Genomic DNA, 20896 nt, shown 5'->3' with positions numbered 1-20896 from the left:
GGCCCGCGCGGGGATTGGCGGGGGCGTCAGGTTTGAACGGGCGGGCGGGCGGAGGTGCGGCGGTTGGTGCGGTGGCGGAGCCCTGGCGGTGTGGAGAACTGAAGTCGGTCCCGCTCTGGGATTCTGCCCCGGGCATGGCCGCGGGTTTCTTCCCTGGAGCGGCGGTGTGGGAGCTGAGGTCCGCCGCTAGCCCTAGGCGGCGGCGCTGGGCCGCGCGGGGGAATGAGCAGGACGCGGACGAGGCCCTCGCTGTGCTGGTTCTGAGCCACTTCTCTCGGCCGCCGTTCCTCAGCTTCGGCAGCCTGCGCGTCGGTGCCTCCCGCACGCGCCTCCTGGCCATCGACAACCCCAACGCGGAGGACGCCGAGGTGGTCGTCGACCGCTTCCCGGCTTCTGCCAGAGGCTTCAATATTGAGCATCGCCGCTTTTCTGTGCAGGTACCGGCAGAGGCGGGGGGGGGCGCGAAGCTGAGGCAGGGAGCGGAGGTGGGTGGATGGGTGTGTACGAGTGTGTGTGTGACACACGAGGGGACCCCGAGGCGTGCCCTGCGGGCAGGGGTGCTGGGCGGTTGCAAGGGCTGGAGGCGAAGGGGGGCCGGGCCGCTCCCCGCCTGCCGCTCTTCGGTGGCGGAGAAAGCCCCTCCGCCGGCGTGAGTAGTGTTACCGGTTTGCAGCGTAATCCTCTCCCGGGAGAAGTCCTACGCGTCATCTGGCCGCGTAGAGCTAGGTTTTTAGGTAGCCCGTACCCCAAAAGCTGTATCCCCGCTGCGGGTGGTGTACTGGAGCTTTAGATGGCGGATTAAACCTCTTGGGGCTGTCACAGGCTGCGAAAGCACTAAATCCTGGCTCAACAGAGGGGTTTTCTGCAGTAAGGTGAAAAAAAAAATAATTAATTGTTCTCTGGGAGTGTGGTTTTAAAGGCAGAGACAGAAAAATAAGAGGTGTTTTAAAAGTGATCTCAAAAAGACGGACGACATTTGTTTAGGAAAAAGGCTGAGGGAGGTTGTGAAGAGGATACTAATTCACTGTTCTGCATGTTCATAATACAACAGAGAGCAAAGCAGGCTTAATCTAGGAATAAATCTTTACGATTCCCAAGGAAATATAAACTGTGGTTAATCCAATTAATGCTGCTTTTTAAAAGGACAATTTAGACAAATGTCTATCTATGGTAATCTAGACTCTCCAGAGTCTCTGTGAGAGAGGAAGAAGCTCTCTGGAGATCTCTTGCAACAGTGTGCTTATACAGACAGGCTAGAATCTCCCTGTAAAGTATTTGAATAACAAGTTCCTATAGTAATTAATGAATACTTACCATTGTTGACCGGCTTTACTGTATAAGCGCATATTGAATTAGTCTGTATGTTTTCACTAAATGCATCTGCCCGAGGAGGTGGAACTCCTAATTCAAATGCTCAAGACATTGGTTATTTTCACAGTCTCTCTGATTTTGTCTGATGTATAACTATTCTTTTGGTTTGTTAGTATTGGTTTCAGCAGAGCACCAAAACAATTCGGTAGAGGTCACTGTGCACGAAGAATCTTTACATAGATCATAGATAGCTCCACGACTTCCTTGTTAGTTTGCAGTGTCTTTATTTTTATTCAATGAACTTCTGTGTTAATTCTCATCTTTGCAGGTCATTTGACTAAAAAATTTGACACTTATTTAGATTCAGCTAAGGTCCTAAAAATCAACCTCTGATTGTGAGTCGAAATATAATTCTCTTCAAATCACTTTAGAGGACTGACTTGGTTAATATGTGCAAAAAATTATGTAATTTCTTCTACTTACCTTTACTCAAATCTTGTCCTTTCTACTATGTGTTATATTTATATGTGTTCTTGCTTGCTTTCCATTATAGTTTCATTAAGAGGTATATGCCCTTTTAGTAAGACAACATTTTTGATAAAGGTTGCTTAAATTTACATGTCAGAAGGGAAGATTGACATTTAAACATTTAACGATTGTTTATCATTTCATGTTGTCAGAATACACGTTACTTCTGTGTACCGCTTTGCATTTGATTTAATTACTCTATCTTTGATGTTACATAAGTGTACCTAAGTGCTAGATATTAAACTTTTCTTTTTCTCCAATAGTCAGGACAAAGAATCTTTGTTTCTGTAACATGGACACCATTAGAAGAAGGAAAAGTCAGAGAACTGGTAGCTTTTATTATTAATGGCATTGTAAAACATCAAGCTGTGCTCCTGGGTGTTGCTGAGCAGCCTCTGAAGAAAAAGGTGAGCGTGTGTTTATTATGTATCTTAGTTCTATTACTTTGGCATAGCTGACACAGATATTGTTTTTATTATTAGAGAATTCAATGAAGGAGAATTAAAAATTGATGAATGATGCTGCCTGTGGGAATGCTCATTGTCTTCAAAATTTTTCAGCTGGGTTGGAAAGTAGATACTGGTGAATTACAGCTTAGAGAATAAAACTGAAACATGACCAAAAAAGCTGTTCTCAAGCCTGGAAATAACTTAGGGTGAATTTTGGACTAGGTGTTCTTTTTATAGTATTTTTAGACTTTGCATGAAAACACTAGCAATGTTCAGTTTTACTCATAAAAGTATGTAGAAATTCAGCGTAGTAACTTTTATTTATGGTTCTTTTTCAGAAGAGTCTTTGGGATACTATAAAAAAGAAAAACTCTTCAGAAACATCTGCTTCAATAAAAGTTAAAAAAAGTACTTCAGAAGTTAAAAATGTTAATAAAACCTTTCAAGTTTCCCAGAAGGTGGATGGCTTTAGAAGCCCACTTCAGCCATGTGAAAATCAGAACACAATGCAAAATAGTATTTCCCCAGGAAATGACTCTCTTGCTGGCTCAGAAAATAAATTGCCAATATCTCCTATTGCACCAATGCTAGAGGAACATTGTAATACTATTTGCACACCACTTGCAATGAGACGATCTACTACGTTCTCAGATATTGCTGCCACTATAAATGAGGAGTTATTGCCTGAAATAGACAGCTGTAATGTCAAGAAATTTGTTAATGAGCACAATGAATTAAAACCTGAAAGTGCATGCAGTTCTACTGGATTAGCACAACAGCCAATTTCAAACAATGAAGTCGTTCTTAATTGTACACTCTCACCAGTTTGCACTCCAGAACACTCAGCATCTGTGCCTGTTTTAAGTACAAGGAGAATTTTAAGTCCAGATTCTTTTGTAAAAGACAGTTATCAAGTGGATATAGATAAAATAGAGCAGTCTGTTCCGATTCTGTCACCTGATCAATTTGTGAAAGACAGCTTGTCAGATAAGGAATCAAAGACTCCTAAACTTGAGGCAGCTTTAATATCATCTACTACAGAGACTTATATTGTAAAGAAATTTCTACCCTCAAAATGGAAAAAAAATGGAGACGTAGAGACAAAACCACATGTTCGTATAGAACACAACTTAAATGAAGTCTTTGAGATGCATAAAGTAGAATCACAGGTACTTCATTATGACAAACCCAAAGAAAATCACTTCAGTTTTCCTTCTACAGAGGAACTTCAGACTTGCAATTCTTTTTGCAGAGAGCAACCAAAAAAGCGTCCAATTCTTTCTGCCACTGTGATCAAAAGTAAGCCTGATGCTGCTGAAGAAAAAAGAATGGAAACTCTCCAGCCAAAATCTAAAAAATGCCTTAGTAAAGCAATAATGGAATGTGCTAATGTGGTGCCTGTACATACAAAAGCAGAAATATCTAAACACCTTCCAGTTATAGGTCCCATTTCAGCTGAAAATAAGTGTCACAATGACAAAGTAAATTCATCTCCTAGTCGATCAATTTTGTGTCGTAAGAGGAAAAGTGAAATATATGTAGAAAATAATAGAGTTACAGCTCCAGTGTATGTGGAAGAAGTGGAAAGAAAAAGAACTCTTACATCTAGCGTGGACAATAAAACGCATACTGTGAGACCATCAGCCTTCAAACCCACAAACCGAGTAGGGCAGAGAAAGAAAGCTGGTGAGCAGTATTTCCTTCATTTACCACTTTATGAAAGATGCCTTTGATTATGAAATTTGTATAACAAACTGAACTGTCTAGCAACAGTTGGGAACATTTCATATCTCTGAAATGTGGGCCTTTGTAATTTGTTAGATATTATCTGCATTTTAAAAATTTGAAAACTCGGTCAGCGTTTTGGTTATCTAATTGGCTTCAGATTTACTTTATTCTTTTGTAAACCTTGTTAATGACAGTAACAGGAAAAGTGTCTGGCAGTTCTTGAGCAGACCCCTCATGTAATTCAAATTTACTAGAAACTTACTCACTGCACGAGATTTCTGTCACATGTACACTTACCATTGTGACTATTTGACTCCATTGCTGTTGTCATGTGTTTTCAAACATGTAGTTCCCAAGTCTTGTTCACACTGCCTGCTTTTTACTGTCTGTAATTAGTTTGTTGTTAGCCCTGTGTAGATCTTTCTGCCTTTACAGTTTGCCAATACTTTGTTGCTTGAAGATCAGAAGAAGTTGACTTCTTGTATTTCAATGTATTTTGGGTTTTCTCAATGTTCCGTTCCCAGATATGCTCTGGAATAGAAAAAGAATGAGGGTCTGTAACTGAAAGAAGCATTTAATTTGCAGAATCTTTATGCAGTCCCTGCAATATAACTAACAGGAAAAATTCATCGTGGCTTTCAGATCAAAGTAACGTGCTGCTTTCTTCAGTTCAAATTATCTGTTCTGTGATCTAGATTTGATATGGGGCTTTCAGTAATGCACTTCGGTTTCAGGCTTTTTAAGATAGTCTACATAAAAACATAACACACTAACAGTGTTAGTGTGCAGCAGGAAAAGCTGTGTTGTCTACCAGGTTATTTCTATTCATCCATTAGGGTAAGGATAGATGGGCTGGAGAAGGAAGTATTCTGTGAGCTCAAAATGACTTTGGTGTCTCTCCATCCCAGTTGTGAAACACAAAAATGATGACAGCTTTGAGTTATGTTCTTCTGATAATTTTTCTTGAGAAATATAACCTGTTATTCTTTTAATTGCCTGGGCATTGTCTCTAGGCTTCACAAAGACAAATAATGTTTCACTACTAAAAGTTAACTTTGAAATGCCTATCATTAATTTAATCCACTCAAGATCCAACTTTATTAAAAATTATCAGAATGTATTTAAAATTTATTAGAAGTGCATGAGAAATTGGAATGACTTCTTCACTTCTAGAAGTGAATGTTCTATGAAAAACACTCCTTCAGCTAAGCAGGAGAGTTCAACCTGTAATTTCTGATCTCTTATCTTTTTCGTTTCTGAATTACCAACTTGTCAGTGGGTGTCAGGCAGCAACTATCGTCCATCTGCAACAGCATACTTTTTTAATCCTTTGTTTGGTGTCAGTGTAACAAAATGATTGTGCTAAAAGTGCGTATTTTTGTATGTTGAGAGTTCAGAAAGCCTAGATCTGCGTTTTTTCCTTGTGTTTTATTTAAGTCCTACTGTGATGTGGTGGATAATACTTATTAGCTAGTGCCTTGATGCCTAAACTAACGCAAGTCAGGCTGCTCTTTCACTGACATATTTGTAGTTGATATTTGTGTGTTAATGCTTTTGTAGGTTCTTCACTTCAGAAAGCATCTAGAACTACCAACAGAATTAGTAAACCCATCCCTGGATTGGCTCAGTCTCACCTGACGTTTGTGAAACCACTGAAAACAGGTAGGCAGACTTCTGGTATTTAGCAAAACAGTACACACTGAACTGAATGTCACAATTGCTGTACTGCTAGCTATTGTTAAGACCCATCTGGTTAGAGTTGAGATAAAATAGAAGATTGTACCTACAATGAATCATTATCTAGTATAAAAACATATGTAATGTTTCATATGTAACCATTTTGACTACTCATAAGAAAATTGGTTGCAACACATGGCCAGCTGAATGTAAATGTTACTTTCCTCCAGTTTTGCCTGTAAGTGTAAAAGCTACATTACAGATATGTTCCCAGCTGACTGATGGTTATCAGTGAAATGCCTCTTCCATATCTGATAACATTTTAATACAACAATAAAATACCTAAGAAGAGAAAACTTCTTACCAAAAAGATACTTATTTTGCAGAGCTAATAATACTAAGTTGATCTGATCAGAAAAATGCATCCGTAAAATGGTTCTTTCTGGATGTAGTCCAACTCAACTTGGTTTTGCCACAAGCTGTGCATTGCAAATGGCCTGGGTTCTAGAAATCTTGTCTTTGCTCTACTGCTTTATAACTTAATCCATGTTTTGTGGCTGAAATTTATTTTAATGGGGGCTGATCTGCAAGTTCATAAGATTCTAACAATCTGCTTTTTTCTGCTGTAGTGCTAAATGGAGTATCAAACATTAATCCTTTCCACAATGAAATGCATATAGGTTATCAAACATTTCAAGAACTGGAGAGACTTACACTTTTTTTTTTTTTTAAGTCCTTCCTAGGCACCCAATGCCTTTTGCTGCTAAAAACATGTTTTATGATGAACGTTGGAAGGAGAAGCAGCAACGAGGTTTCACCTGGTGGTTAAATTTTGTACTTACTCCAGACGACTTCAGTGTAAAAACAAACACCTCACAAGGTAAGAGTACAAGAATTTTCACTGTCTTTTAATGTTCTTAAACATTATATGATGTGCTTTATTAACATCAATGAATCGTAGTACTAGCTTAACACTAGTCCCAACTTGTCACTAGTTTGTGTAACGTTAAGCTCTTAGGTAAGAGTAGATTTTTGGTTTTTAATTTTTATGTATCACCTGTGTTTCTCTTTTCAGCCTTTGACTTAATACTGTGATAATAATAAACCAAATATTTGGTAATGTCTTTCAGTGGCGGTTATGATAGAAAACATGGAATATGCTAAACAAAAAGCAATTCTCACACTGCAGACAGTGCTGTCCATCCCAGCAGAAGTATATAACTAACCCTTTTCAGAGTTGTATTTTCCCCTTGTGATAAGTGTGAATGGCACACTTGCTCATGCACAGCATGCCACACACCTGAATGGGGAGTGTGCTTTGCAACAAGAAATACACACTGGAACATGTAGCTGCAGTGCTCTCAGTGGGTGTTGAGTGGGTAATCCCCATCTCCTGAAGAACATTATAACTGTCACTTTACTAAAATGATGCTAAGGTACTTTTTCCTCTATCTTTAGCTTCAATCTGAAAAATAGAAGATAGTACAATTAATGTTAAAACTGAATTCTAGCACTGCTCACTTATTTCATAAGTGTTGTTATATTAAATATTTGAATAATATGCATGCACTTGACAATGTATGTTTAGTGCAACAGCTGATAAGCTTCCTGAGGGATAAAATCAGTAGTCAGAAGGAAAATAACAAAATGTGAACTTACGAGAGGAAAAAAATAAATGAGGTGGGCAAAGCTACCTTTATTTGAGATGTAAATGCGTGCTTTTTGTGTATGTTTAAACAGTAAATGCAGCTGCTCTTATCTTGGGAGAAGAGAACCATCATAAAACCAGTGTTCCTAAAGCACCAACAAAAGATGAAGCATCTCTAAAAGCTTATACGGCTCATCGTAAGCTGAATAAATTACGACGTGATGCTTGCTGTTTGTTTACATCTGAAACAATGGTTCAGGCTATTAAGAAGCTGGAAGTCGAGATTGAAACTAGACGTTTGCTAGTTCGTAGAGACAGACACCTCTGGAAAGATGTAGGTAAGAATACTAAAACATTGCATCCTCTCTTTTCTTGTAAGTAGAAAAAGGATTATTCACACACTAAGTTGGTTTAATCTAAAATCGTTTGAGATAAATTCTTGCTATAATATGAAGTGTTTGCTGGATATAATACTACAAGATGCTGTCTTGCAGGAGAGAGGCAGAAAGTCCTTAACTGGCTTTTATCTTACAACCCTTTGTGGCTGCGTATAGGTCTGGAGGTAAGTGCAGAATTTGTAGTCTATAATCAAAGTTTAAAGGACATCTAGCATTTTTTTTAGTAGGGGATATTTCAGGTTTCTTTGTACTTTCTGTTTTAATAATCCAAGTAGGTTTAATTCAATTACAACAGACTTGCTTTAGAAAAGTGCTTACCTTATTAAAAAGGAAAATATTTAATCAAGGGAAGTGGAAGTTAACTCCCTGACCGATAACAGAAAAGCAGTCTCCTATCAGTTTCACTCTTTACTGGACTGGAGAAAAATGCAGTTGTCTTAAGGAAGTTCCTGATCGATTCTTCAAATGCAGATGATCATACATGTTTTGAAATGAGACTGGATATTCTGAAATTTCCTTTGGTTTTATCCTTCAGTGACTAATTTGAAAAACTGATCGATTTTTAGAGACTAATTACCATTTACTACTTCAGAATTTCAGTAATGTATGTTATTCAAAAAAATCCTCATAGTATTTGAAGTAATTTTTAATGGTTCTGTTTTCTTTCCCCTCCTTTCATATTAGACTGTTTATGGAGAACTGATAGCTTTGGAGAGTAATAGTGATGTTATGGGTTTAGCAATATTTATCCTTAATCGCTTGCTTTGGAACCCTGACATTGCAGCTGAATACAGACATCCCACTGTGCCTCACCTTTACCGAGAAGGTAACTACTACTTCCAAAAATAGGTTATTTTTAGCACTTAATTTTGGAACTAGCCCTTAATGGGTTCTATCTTTTTAGGTCATGAAGAAGCTTTGTCAAAATTCACTCTGAAAAAATTGCTGCTGTTAGTTTGCTTTCTGGATTGTGCCAAGCAGTCCAGAATTATGGACCATGACCCTTGCCTCTTTTGTAAGGATGCAGAGTTCAAGGTAAGAGAGCTGTGGTTTGATGTCTCCCTCCAATATTGTCCTAAGATTCAATGTACTATATATTTATATATATTATTTTTGGGTCGTTTGTTTTGGGGTTTGGTGGTGGTTTTTAGTTTTGGTGGGGTTTTTCTTGATCTATGTACTTTTCTTTAACAAGTCTTGCCTGTTCAGCCTTTTGCATGAACATTCTCAACACATTATCTCATGGTCATGAAAGGAATTCCCAAGAAAATTTTGAGGTGTTTATCCTGTAGGACGGACTCCATTATCTTGGTTATATGGCTTCCCTCTCTAAATCTAAGCTTCTGCACTATTTTTAAATATCACTCTAGCATACTGCAGCTCATCTTAAACTGCAAGTCAATTTGATGGGCTTTTCTGTGTGTGTTTTTTCTGTTGTTTTGCTGTGATAAGAAAGACCGTGCAACATCTGTCATACAAAGACTTTCATTAACAAATATGTTATGTTCAAATAAAATCACCTTTTTTGGGGGTTTGTACTATGTAGGCAGACAGACTGAGAAAAAAGTATTCCTGAATTTGGTGGTGCTTTCAGTGACGTGGTAGCCAGGTACAATGAAAATTAAAGCTGGCTAAAAATAAATTAAAAAAAAATAATAATTTTAAGTATTAGGTAAAGAAATATGGAATGCAGTTTGAGGGTCAAGGGATGAAAATTGTGTTCTACTTGACAAATACTGCAGTGTTAAGATGATTTTGTTGTTGTTGTTGTTGGGTTTTTTTGTTTGTTTTTTAGGCTAGCAAAGACCTTCTGCTTGCATTTTCTCGGGACTTCCTGAGTGGTGAAGGTGACCTTTCCCGCCATCTTGGTTTCTTAGGACTACCTGTCAGTCATATGCAAACTCCACTTGATGAATTTGATTTTGCTGTAACCAATCTGGCTGCGGACTTGCAATGTGGCATTCGTCTTGTGTGCGTTGATACAGAATTATTTTGAGCTATTTATTTTCTTTTATATAATAATTAATATAAGCTCAGCTAAGACATTAAACTGTGAAATTCCCTTTGTTAGGAGAACAATTGAACTTCTCACCAAAAACTGGAATCTTTCAAAGCAACTGAGAGTTCCTGCAATAAGTCGTCTACAGAAGATACATAATGTTGACATTGTTCTTAATGTCCTTAAAGAGCGAGGAATTCACTTGAAAGATGAAAGTGGTAAGGCCTAGAAATCAGGGTTATTCTAAGTGCATCAGAGGACTAGTGTGCACACTTTTAATTCCTTGTTTTATTTCATAGGTACTTCAATTGACTCCAGGGATATTGTAGATAGACACAGAGAACGAACATTAGCACTCCTGTGGAAAATTGTCTTTGCCTTCCAGGTATTATTCAATTACTTATTTTGGTTGTTTGTTACTAATTACAAGTGAGAGATAATTAAAACACCAGTCTTTCAGGAATATTTGTTGTCTGTGAAAGCCTCTACTAATCAAATTTTAGACTATTAAATAGTCCTCTGTGTATGTTCAAAGTGCCATGCAAACTTTACCTAAACCTGCTAACTGTTCCCTAACAATACAGTTTAGATAATATTTTAACTGTGCTTTTTCTTGTACACATTTATACAAGCTTTTGGAAAAAACTTAACTTCTGCATTTATGCTGTATGTCAACAGAATTGATAATTAAGAGTAAAATAATATTGGTCTCAGAATGCTGGTAAGCTCTTATTAACTAAAAAGGACATTTTGAGATTACACTGATAGACAATTATAGAGTAAGCTCTGAAGCTATAGCATTTCTGCATTTTTCCATTTGTCTGAAACAGTCAATTTGAAGAAACATTCTTGAAATAAGAATTAAGATTTCTTAGGCATTACTGTAATGGCATTTCAAAGCCACTGGAAAAAATTGGTAGAGGAAGCAAAAATAAGACTTTCTTAAGACTGTTTTAAGAGTTAACTTGAGTTGGATAGTGGTTTGAAAATAAGTATCTAGCTGATGAATCTATCTGGAAGGAACATAAAGTATGAAAGGTAAAAGATACAAGTTGAGGTGGAATTTCACCACTAAGTAGTCAGGAATGTAAGTACAATTAACTATATCTAAAGCAAGAATTTCCAAAACTATAGCCACAGAACTATCAGAGAGCCAGAATAACATAATAAAAATCAAATGTAACTACTTTCTTACTTAACTACTGTTACAGTATTGAGTAGTTACCTTCTTCCAGTTAGTTCTCCTGTAGGCATGTGTCACAGTTGCATTGCTTTTGATTAAAGAAATAATTTCAGTGAGCAGTGGCTTTATCCAAACCCTGTGGATATCCTGCTTGTTCTCCTAATCTTCTTATACCATCACAACACCAGCTCAAGTCCTATTGGAATCCCTTAAATGAGGAGGAATGTTACATGGACTCAGTAGAAATGCAGGCGAGACTCTGAAATTGTTGTTTCCTCTGAAAGTATGGTGAAATTCCACAGGCTGTTTCAGGGAATTTCCCCGTTTCCCCCAATTATTAATTAATGAAGTAACCATTTTACACAGAACAGTGGGAGTATGGGTTTAGGTTCTCTTATTTGAAGCAATTGGTAGCAGATGCTGCCATCTATGCTGGCAAGTCCAGATTATCCACTACTGATTCAGTGAGGCAGGTACTGCTAAGTAGTGAGAGTAGTTTCTTTTTAAAATGCCGTGTCTAAAGCTTCTGCATCCAGCTGTTATAATGCATGACATGTCAGACTGTTGGTGACAAATAAAATTTTTTTTTTTTTTTATTCCTAATAGGTGGATGTTTTTCTTAATGTGGAACAGTTAAAAGAAGAAATTGAGTTTTTAAAGAACGCACACAAAAGGAAAACACAATTGGGTGCTCTCAAGACTTTTCCAAATGGTTGTAAATTACAAGAAGATAGTAGTAGTAACTCCTTACCTCAAAGTTACAGTGACAATGTCGAGCTGCTGATGGCATGGGTTAATGCTGTTTGTGGATTTTACAATATGAAGGTAAATAGTTTTGTGTTCATTTCAGCAAATACATCCTTTGCTGTCATAAGAATTCTTATTCTTTATAGAGCAGAATTCTTCAAACTATCAAATATGTAGTAGCAGCCAATGGTAATTAGTTTTAAATATCCTTCTGGACTTTGTTTAATCTGATTTGAAATAACCATCTTTCTGTGGGTTTAGCAGCAGCTCTCTTTTTAAACAAATTTGAGCAAAAGGATCTCCCCTTCCAGTTAGTCTTATGCATAAAAATGCCTTTTAAAAATACAACATTTTTGCTGGAATATGTTCAGAGACTTGTCTCTGGTCAGAATACAGTCCCATCTGCTAGTTTTTCTGAAGGGTAAAATAGAGCACTTAAGTTCTGAACTTGCATCGGTCTTATTTCTGCACTGAATACCTAGTGTAAAGGTATCCATAGAATTTTCTTTGGGATCCTTCTGTAGAAAGATTGCTTTCTTTTTGGTTTCTTAAATGTTTCACTTGGAGACTCACTATATAGGGATTCACACCTTTTTGTTTCTGGTTTCTCACAGCTGTATGTCACTGTACAGTGAATGTTCAAAAGAAGCACTAGCTACATAAATTTTTGTGTTCAAAAAAAATTTGCACTTGTTCACTTTCAAAGGTACAAGTTAACAAATTCTATATCCAGTTTATACCAACTAACTGGTAACAAAAGTTCAAGGAACTTGTATCTTACTGCATTTTATTTAACAGGTGGAAAATTTCACAGTGTGTTTCTCAGATGGTAGAGTATTATGTCATTTGATTCATCATTATCATCCATGTTATGTGCCTTTGGAAGCTGTGTGCCAACGTACAACTCAAACAGTAGAATGCTCAAGAACTCATACGGTGGGACTAAACTCTTCCTCCTCATCCTTTTTGGAGTCTGATACTTCTCTAAATGTTATGGAAGGAATATTTGACCAAAGTGAGTTATTTGATGCACAGAAATTCATGTTAAATCTGTTTCTTTTACTCACAATTTGATTTGACAAACATTTTCTCTTTGCAAAGCTGTAACTGCCTCAGTCCTATACAAGGAACTCTTGGACAATGAAAGGAAAAACTTCCAGCTGATCAATGCTGCAGTTTCTGACCTAGGTGGAATACCAGCAATGATTCATCACTCAGACATGTCAAATACAATTCCTGATGAGAAGGTAAGATGCCTTTAGAGTTGATGTAAATATGTGCTGCTCTCCTGTGAAAGTGTCCTGCTTTTCCGTATAGCCCTTAACTTGCTGTGTTCTGTGTTTATGTAGGTCGTTATTACCTACCTATCATTTCTGTGTTCGCGGCTTCTAGATCTTCGGCAAGAAACTCGAGCTGCACGATTAATTCAGTCTGCTTGGAGGAATTACAGGATGAAAAAGGAACTGAAACTTTCTCAGGTACTCTCTGCCTGTGCAATATTCATAGCTTCTACTTTGAGAAATACTAAATAAAGAATATAAATTCACTGTTTGGAGTATACAGGTTTAACAGAATGATATCACCATTTAAACTAATGAGTACCATTTTTATTATCAAAATATATGGCCTTCTTGGTGGTGTAATCTACTAAAAAAACACTTTTGTGTAAGACTGTGTCGCGGTTGAGACAGACAAACGACAAGTATGCATTCTTATAGTACAAGCAAAGAAGGTTTTTTTTATTACTACAAGCCAGCAAATTTATACCCATTATACTTGTTAACCTTGTACATATGTCTGTCCCTTATTGGTCAAAAAGTTGTCAGAAGTTGTTTTTCTCACCCCTCATTGGGTGACTTTTTCAGGTTCCTTATCACAACTGCAAATGGTCAACACATTCCTTAAACATAGTTTCCCAGGCATGCTTCTCATCCTTTCTTGTTCTCTCACGGGAACACTGTAATCTTGTCAAGGTCAATATCCTCCCCAGGCACCTCGGTGGAGCCGAGGTCCTCCACAAGACTGTTCTGAAGTAATTACGTTTGTTTAAAGGCTACTGTTCGTTTTTTCGTGTTCTGATTACAGCATGTCACCCCTTAAGCCCTTTTCCTAATATTTCAAATATAAAATAGTTTCACTGCTTCCTCAAAACAAAAAGGGAGTAGTTAATTTTTAATTCCTATTAATGTCTACAAGATGAAAAGAGTAATTAAACTTCTGCATGCATTTACTATTTTTGTTCAGGAGCTAAACTTCACCAGTGTTTTGAGTTGAATCTCATGAGTTCTGATATTTTGTTTCTTGCTTTTCTGGTAGTTATAGCAGATCTTGTGATGATTTTAGAACTGTGACACCGTTAAGGCTGATAAATGCCACCACTGTGTCTAACTGAGATACATTGTATTCGATGTTGAAACAGTGTTCAAGTGAAATATTCTAAGAGTCTGTGGTGTAGAAGGGGGCAGAGGTTATACTTATGTAGGTACATTCCCTTTATAACTGTTTTTAAATAACTAATAGTAAAGATGCTGGTAGGGGGAGGGAGAATCAAAGACAAAACCTCTAAGGATTCCAGGCATTTTTTTTTTATTTTTTTTTTTTATTTAATCTTACAATGTGCGCGTATGTACTTTGCCCTATAGTATAATGGGCTGCTAGCAGGGTTCTGACAAGATGATCTAAATACTGATGTGTTACAGTTTAGTTGCTTTTTCCTTTTACTTTTATGTACATCAGTTTGTTACTACAGTCTCTGGGTTACTATAAAAACACTGGTTGGTATGTGCAAGCAAAACTCTGGGCTAGATGGTCATGAGCTGGTATGACTATGTTTATACTCTTACATTATTTAAACATAGCTGCAAAGTATTCCAGCGTGCTCCATTAGTAAGGATATCTTAAAATCATATGAATGAGAACTAAAATCGAGGCTTAAAAATGGGTTGCTTAGGAGTGCTGAAAAATTAAGTATCAAAGAGGAAGAACTATGAAGGTGGGGGACGCAGATTTAAGCGATGCCACCCTTTTACAAAGAACTCAGTGCTGAAATAAAAGTTCTCTCTTGGCAAAGTTCTTTTACTAGAGTAAAGAAAAGCTGTAGTATCAACAAGCCTAATTTTTATGAGATTGCTTTAGATAGTTATTTTAATACATCAAAAATTTGAGTGAAAATTCCAATCCTAACTGTTCAATGGAAATTCACTCTTTGTAGGAAAGAGACAGAGCTGCTCGGGTAATTCAAAAATCTGTAATAAACTTCTTGTCTCGTCAACGCATCCTGAAGAGAGTGAATGCAGCAATTTTCATCCAGAAGCACTGGAGAAGATACTTAGCGAGGATGATTTTTTTAACTCTGAAACAGACAAAACTGGAGGAAGCCAGAAGTAAATCTGCCACAGTCATTCAGGTAATACGATCTAAAGTGAGATTACACAGCAAGGAAACCCTCTGAAACCTGTAAGACAAAAGGCCTTGCTCAGGGTCATTTTTTATGCCTGCAGAAACTGATGTCTTCATGAAAATGTAATAATTTTTTTTTTTTCCTCCCCCACCCCGAGATGTTTTTGTAACTTTGTCTCTTCAGAGAGAAATGGTAATGTGCTATTAAATGTAATAATTTTTTTTTTTCCTCCCCCCACCGAGATGTTTTTGTAACTTTGTCTCTTCAGAGAGAAATGGTAATGTGCTATTAAATCAACAATTGTTCCCTTTCAGTGAAAGTTTTGGTATACCATAAACATTAAAACACCGGGCCTTAAAACAGTCAACGTAAGGACTGATCAGATTGTGTTGGCTTGACTTTTTGCACCTGCTGAACATTGCTTAAAGAAGCTTTAAAAAAAATAAAATTACTCTCCTAGTGTTATGACACCTGCAGTGGGCACATTCAGAATGGCAGATACTAGTTACCAATTGGTAGTTGGGCAGTTAATTCAGTTTCTCAAGATCCCCAATTTCCCCACTATTAGCCAAAGCTAAATATTACATTCTTAAGACTTTCTGGAGTGGAGATTAAAGAATCATTGATTTATCAAATAGTTTATAAAGGGAATCTTGTATTGCCAGGGCAAATTTAGCTTTTTCCCAGAATTTTAAAATGCTTAAAAAAGCAATAATTCAAGCATCTGGCTTTTGGGTTTTTTATGTAGGTATCTGGCCTATCTTCCTAGGGATTAAGTAGAAGTGAGGAAATCTTAAAAAGTCTGAGGTTGCTAGTCATCAAATTTAGGCTGAACTCAAGATACCATGAAGAAAATACTAAATTTTCTGGGTTTTTTCTGCAGGCATATTGGAGGAGACACTCTGCTAGGAAAAGATATTTACAGCTAACATACTATGTTATTTTTGTACAAGCGAAGATAAGGATGGTGAAGTCTGTTGCTGCATATAAACGAATTGTTTGGGCTACTGTTACAATTCAGAGACATCTGCGTGCGTCTAAGTTGGCAAAAAAAGATCGGCAAAGATGTGAAATCTTAAAGTCTTCAGCAGTTACTATTCAGTCTGCATTCAGAAGATGGAGAAAATACAAAATTCAACAGAAAATTAAAGCAACTTTAGTGCTTCAGACTTATTTCAGAAAATGGCAATCTTCAAAACTGGCTAAAAGAAAGAGGGCTGCCCTTGTCATACAGTCTTGGTATAGGATGCACAGAGATTTGAAGCAGTATCTATGTATTAAGCAAAGTGTTATCAAGATTCAGGCTTGGTACAGGTGTCAGCTGGTTAGACGTATTTACCAGGAACACAGGGAAAAAATAGTGGCAATTCAGCGGTATTACAGAGCTTATAAATCAGGAAAAATTGAGAGAGAGTACTATTTGCAAAAGCGTGCAGCAGCGATAGTTCTCCAAGCTGCTTTTAGATGCATGAAGGCACGTAAAGCATACAGACAAACAAAAGCAGTTTGTGTTGTTCAATCACTGTGGAGAATAAAAAAAGAGAAACTAAGATTTCTACAATTAAAAAAATCTGCTACTACCTTGCAGTCACATGTGAGAAAATACCAACAAGTAAAAAGATATAAAGAAATTAAAAATGCTGCTTCTGTAATTCAAACTTGGTATAGGGCATGTGTCACTTCTAAAAAAGCAGCTGCTTCTTTCCAGAAGATGCGCCTGGCTGCTGTTGTCCTACAGTCTGCCTACAGAGGAATGGAAGCCAGGAAAGAGGCTCGCATATTGAGATCTGTGATAAAAATTCAGTCAAGTTACCGTGCTTACATTGTCCGGAAGAGATTTAAAAACTTGAAAGATGCAACAGTAAAGATTCAAGCTTTTGTAAAGATGAGGAAAGCACATGAGCATTATTGTGCATTAAAGGAGGCAACACTTCATGTCCAGCGAAGGTATCGATCTCATAGATATGCTCTTCAACTTACAGAAGATTATAGGAAATTGAAGGGAGCTTGCATTACAATTCAAGCTGTAGTTCGAGGCTATCTTGTCAGGAAACAAATACAAAGGTGGAGGAAGACTGCAATATTTCTTCAGGCATGCTACAAAATGAGAAGGGATAGGCAACGTTATTTAAGCATCTATAGTGCTGCTGTTGTCATTCAAAAACATTATCGTGCATATGAAAAGCAACTGTGTCAGAGGCAGGAGTTCTTGCAAGTTAAAAAAGCAGCTGTTTGCTTACAGGCAGCCTACAGGGGTTATAAAGCACGCAAAAAGCTTAAACTTGAATATAGAGCTGCTATTAAAATTCAGACTGCTTTTAGAGTTCATGCTGCAAGAATGAAATATAAGGCAATGGTTCAGTCCTCCATTGTGATTCAGAGGTGGTACAGAACTTACAAGACTGGTAACAGGCAAAGACTGAACTTCTTACTGACAAGAGCAGCAGTGCTTTCTTTACAAGCAGCTTTTCATGGCTGGAAGGTACGAAAGCAGATTCGAAGACAGCATGTTGCTGCTACTAAGATACAGTCTGCCTTCAGAAAATTCATGGCTCTGAAAAAATTCAGACTTATGAACCATGCTGTGCTAACTATCCAAAAGCATTACAGAGCCAGTATTACAGGCCAGAAGCAACGGCAAGAATACATTCAGCTGTGTAACTCCGTAGTGCATCTTCAGGCAATATGGAGGGGGAAAACTGTGAGAAAAACAATTCAAAAGAAACATAATCTTGCAACAATCATTCAGTCCTATTACAGAATGCACGTAAATCAACTAAAATATAAGAAACTAAAAGAAGCGACTCTAGTGATTCAGAAATACTTCAGAGCTTACTGTATGAAAAACACCCAACGTGCAATTTATCTAAAAACAAAGGAAGCTGTGTTAGTCTTGCAGTCAGCTTACCGTGGGATGACTGTAAGGAAACAATTGAACAGACTAAACAAAGCTGCTGCAACTATACAAGCTGCCTTCAAATCTTACCTGGTCAAAAAGGACTATGAAAGACTTAGATCTGCAGCTATAGTAGTTCAAAGGCGTTATTGTGCAATTATTCACGCTAAATGTCAAAAGCAGAAACATTTGTCTTTAAAAAAAGCCACAGTCAAAATGCAGGCAATTTACAGAGGTGTAAGAATTAGACGACGAATTCGTTGTATGCATCAAGCAGCTATTTGTATCCAAGCCACGTTTAAGATGCATCGCATGAACATAAAATATCAGGCAATGAGAATGGCTGCAATTATAATTCAAAGACAATATAGAGCATTTTGTTTAGGCAAAGGACAACGTAAAAAGTACTTGGAACTAAAGAAGTCTATCATTATCCTTCAGGCTGCCTGTAGAGGCATGAAGGTCCGACAAGGCTTAAAAACTACGCATCAGTCAGCAGCAATAATACAATCTTATTATCGAATGCACAAACAACAGAGGGATTTCAGAAAATTATTGCTGGCAACTAGGCAGATTCAGCAGTGGTTCCGTGCTTGTAAGGAGCGAGATACACAAGTCCACAACTATATGATTATGAGAAGTGCTACACTTTGTATCCAGGCTGCATTCCGTGGTATGAAAACAAGAAGACTTGTAAGAACTATGAGTGAATCGGCTGAGCTTATTCAAAGAAGATTTAGAACTTTTCTCAAAAGAAAATATTTTCTTTCCATTAAGACAGCTGCTATTGTTATTCAGAGAAAATACAGAGCAACAAAACTAGCAAAAATTCAACGTCAAAAATACCTCTCTTTCCTTAATGCTGCTGTTACCATACAGTCTGCTTATAGAGGCTTTGTGGTAAGAAAAAAAATGCAGCAGATGCATCAAGCTGCTACAGTTATTCAAGCAACGTTAAGAATGCGTAAAATTTACATTTCTTATCAAGCTGTCAGGCTTGCTTCAGTAATCATACAGCAACGTTATCGTGCTTACAGGGAAGGGAAGCGTGTGAGAGAAATATACTTAAAACTGTACAATTCTGGTTTAGTTCTTCAGGCTGCCTATAGAGGGATGAAAACAAGATGCTTCTTGAAGAAAAGACATGAGGCAGCACTTACAATACAGAGAAACTACCGAATGTACAGGCAGTACTGCCATTACAGAAAAGTTCAGTGGGCAACCCAGCTAATACAGAAGAGATACAGAGCCAATAACCTAAAGAAAATTGCGGTACAGCGTTACTCTTCATTAAAGAAAGCGGCAACTTGTATTCAGAAGGCTTTTAGAGACATGCAAGCAAAAAAACAACATCGAGAAATGCACTGTGCTGTTGTTGTTGTCCAGAAAAATTTTAAAGCTTTTGGAGAACGTCAAAGGTATCTTTCTCTTAAAGCAGCTACTCTTATCTTTCAGAGAAGATACAGAGCTTTGATTTTGTCAAGACAGCATGCTTTAGAGTATCTTTCTCTTCGTAGAGCAACTATTCATATACAAGCTGTGTACAGAGGTATCAGGGTGCGGAAGAGTATTGAGCATATGCATTTAGCGGCTAGTACAATACAGGCAGCCTACAAAATGCACAGGAATAGAAGGTTCTATCAAAATATGAGAATTGCAGCTATTATTATACAGAACTACTATCAGTCCTATGTTAAAGGAAAGAATCAACGAAAGAAATACCTGACAATGAAGAATTCTGCTCTTGTTATTCAAGCATCATATAGAGGCATGAAGGAACGACAGAAACTGAAAATCATGCATGTTTCAGCAATTGTAATACAGTCTAGTTATCGCATGTACATACAACATAGATATTACAAACAGTTGTGCTGGGCTGTCAGAGTTATACAGCAAAGATTCAGAGCCAAAATGGCAAAAGAAGCTGACATGGAAAACTATGCAAAAATAAAAAAGGCTGTCATTTGCCTTCAATCCTGTTTTCGTGCCAAAAAAGCCAGGCAGTTGTATAAAACCAATGTTGCTGCACGGTGCGTGCAATCATTCTTACAAATGCGTGTAGAGAGGAGGCATTTTCTTGAAAAGAAAGCAGCAGCAATAATGATCCAGTCTATGTTCCGATGCGAAAGAACAAGGACTCGCTATAAATTGATTCAGAGTTCAGCAGTTGCTATTCAGAGGTGGTACAGAGCATGTCACAGGGCTCGTTTACAGAAAACGGAGTATTGTGCTCAAAGACAAGCACTAGTAATTATCCAGTCTGCCTTCCGTGGTATGAAAGCAAGAAAAATAGCAAGACAAATACGAGCTGCAAGAAAGATTCAGTCTTTTCTTCAGATGGCTGTGCAGCGTAGAAAATTTATTCAACTTAGAACAGCAGCTATTATGTTACGAGCCTATTACCTAATGCATAAAACTAAATCACAGTATACAAGCTACAAAAAAGCAGCAGTTGTCTTACAACGATGCTACCGATCCCACTTGACTGTGAAATACCAAAGAATGACTTACTTACAAACACAGAGAAACATTATTATTGTGCAGGCTAGAGTCAGAGGATTCATTGAAAAGAAGAGGTTTCACAAAATTAAAGCAAGCACAATAAAAATTCAGGTACTTTTGAATTTATAGTATTGGCTTTGGGTGTGGGTTTTTTAAAGATTACTGCTCTTGCAAACAACACTTTAAAACTATATGTTAAAGTAGAATCAGTTTCTGAAGTGGATGATGGATGGCAGATGTATAAAGCTTACTACTACAGTGCACAGAAATGAGTCTCAGTTCAGCTCTGTTTTGTCTTTCCTTTCTGAGGTACTCATCTTAAAAAGTAACATTCCTTTTTTCTTCTTGTTTCTCCTATAGAATTTTACTACTTCAAATGAGTTCTGATACTTGCGTGTGTTTCTGTTCTTTTAAGAATATTTTTGTCCTA

At 37.4% G+C, this 20896-nt stretch overlaps 1 protein-coding gene across 3 annotated transcripts in view; it reads left to right on the top strand.

The window, feature by feature from the left end:
- The first annotated feature begins 60 nt into the window (after positions 1 to 60).
- The window catches only part of ASPM (assembly factor for spindle microtubules), a 31241-nt gene continuing 10405 nt past the window's right edge, over positions 61 to 20896 (top strand). For 2 of the 3 annotated variants that reach the window (XR_003926062.2, XM_030033469.2), the window contains exons 1-18: positions 61 to 437; positions 2103 to 2246; positions 2627 to 3974; positions 5577 to 5678; positions 6427 to 6573; positions 7434 to 7679; positions 7836 to 7903; positions 8424 to 8565; positions 8644 to 8774; positions 9535 to 9710; positions 9811 to 9956; positions 10038 to 10123; positions 11528 to 11746; positions 12467 to 12683; positions 12770 to 12915; positions 13018 to 13146; positions 14880 to 15074; positions 15952 to 20577. Coding sequence is in view for 2 of the 3 variants with exons in the window: in XM_030033469.2 (XP_029889329.1) it covers positions 135 to 437; positions 2103 to 2246; positions 2627 to 3974; positions 5577 to 5678; positions 6427 to 6573; positions 7434 to 7679; positions 7836 to 7903; positions 8424 to 8565; positions 8644 to 8774; positions 9535 to 9710; positions 9811 to 9956; positions 10038 to 10123; positions 11528 to 11746; positions 12467 to 12683; positions 12770 to 12915; positions 13018 to 13146; positions 14880 to 15074; positions 15952 to 20577 (8571 nt within the window). In the remaining variant the exon portion in view is untranslated. The remainder of the gene's footprint in view (positions 438 to 2102; positions 2247 to 2626; positions 3975 to 5576; positions 5679 to 6426; positions 6574 to 7433; positions 7680 to 7835; positions 7904 to 8423; positions 8566 to 8643; positions 8775 to 9534; positions 9711 to 9810; positions 9957 to 10037; positions 10124 to 11527; positions 11747 to 12466; positions 12684 to 12769; positions 12916 to 13017; positions 13147 to 14879; positions 15075 to 15951; positions 20578 to 20896) is intronic. The other variant, XM_030033470.2, reaches the window with a different exon arrangement.

Source organism: Aquila chrysaetos, chromosome 12 (assembly GCF_900496995.4).
Source record: "Aquila chrysaetos chrysaetos chromosome 12, bAquChr1.4, whole genome shotgun sequence".
NCBI classification, from domain to species: domain Eukaryota; kingdom Metazoa; phylum Chordata; class Aves; order Accipitriformes; family Accipitridae; genus Aquila; species Aquila chrysaetos.
The sequence above is the reverse complement of the archived record's forward strand: the minus strand, read 5'-3'. Positions and strand labels throughout refer to the sequence as shown.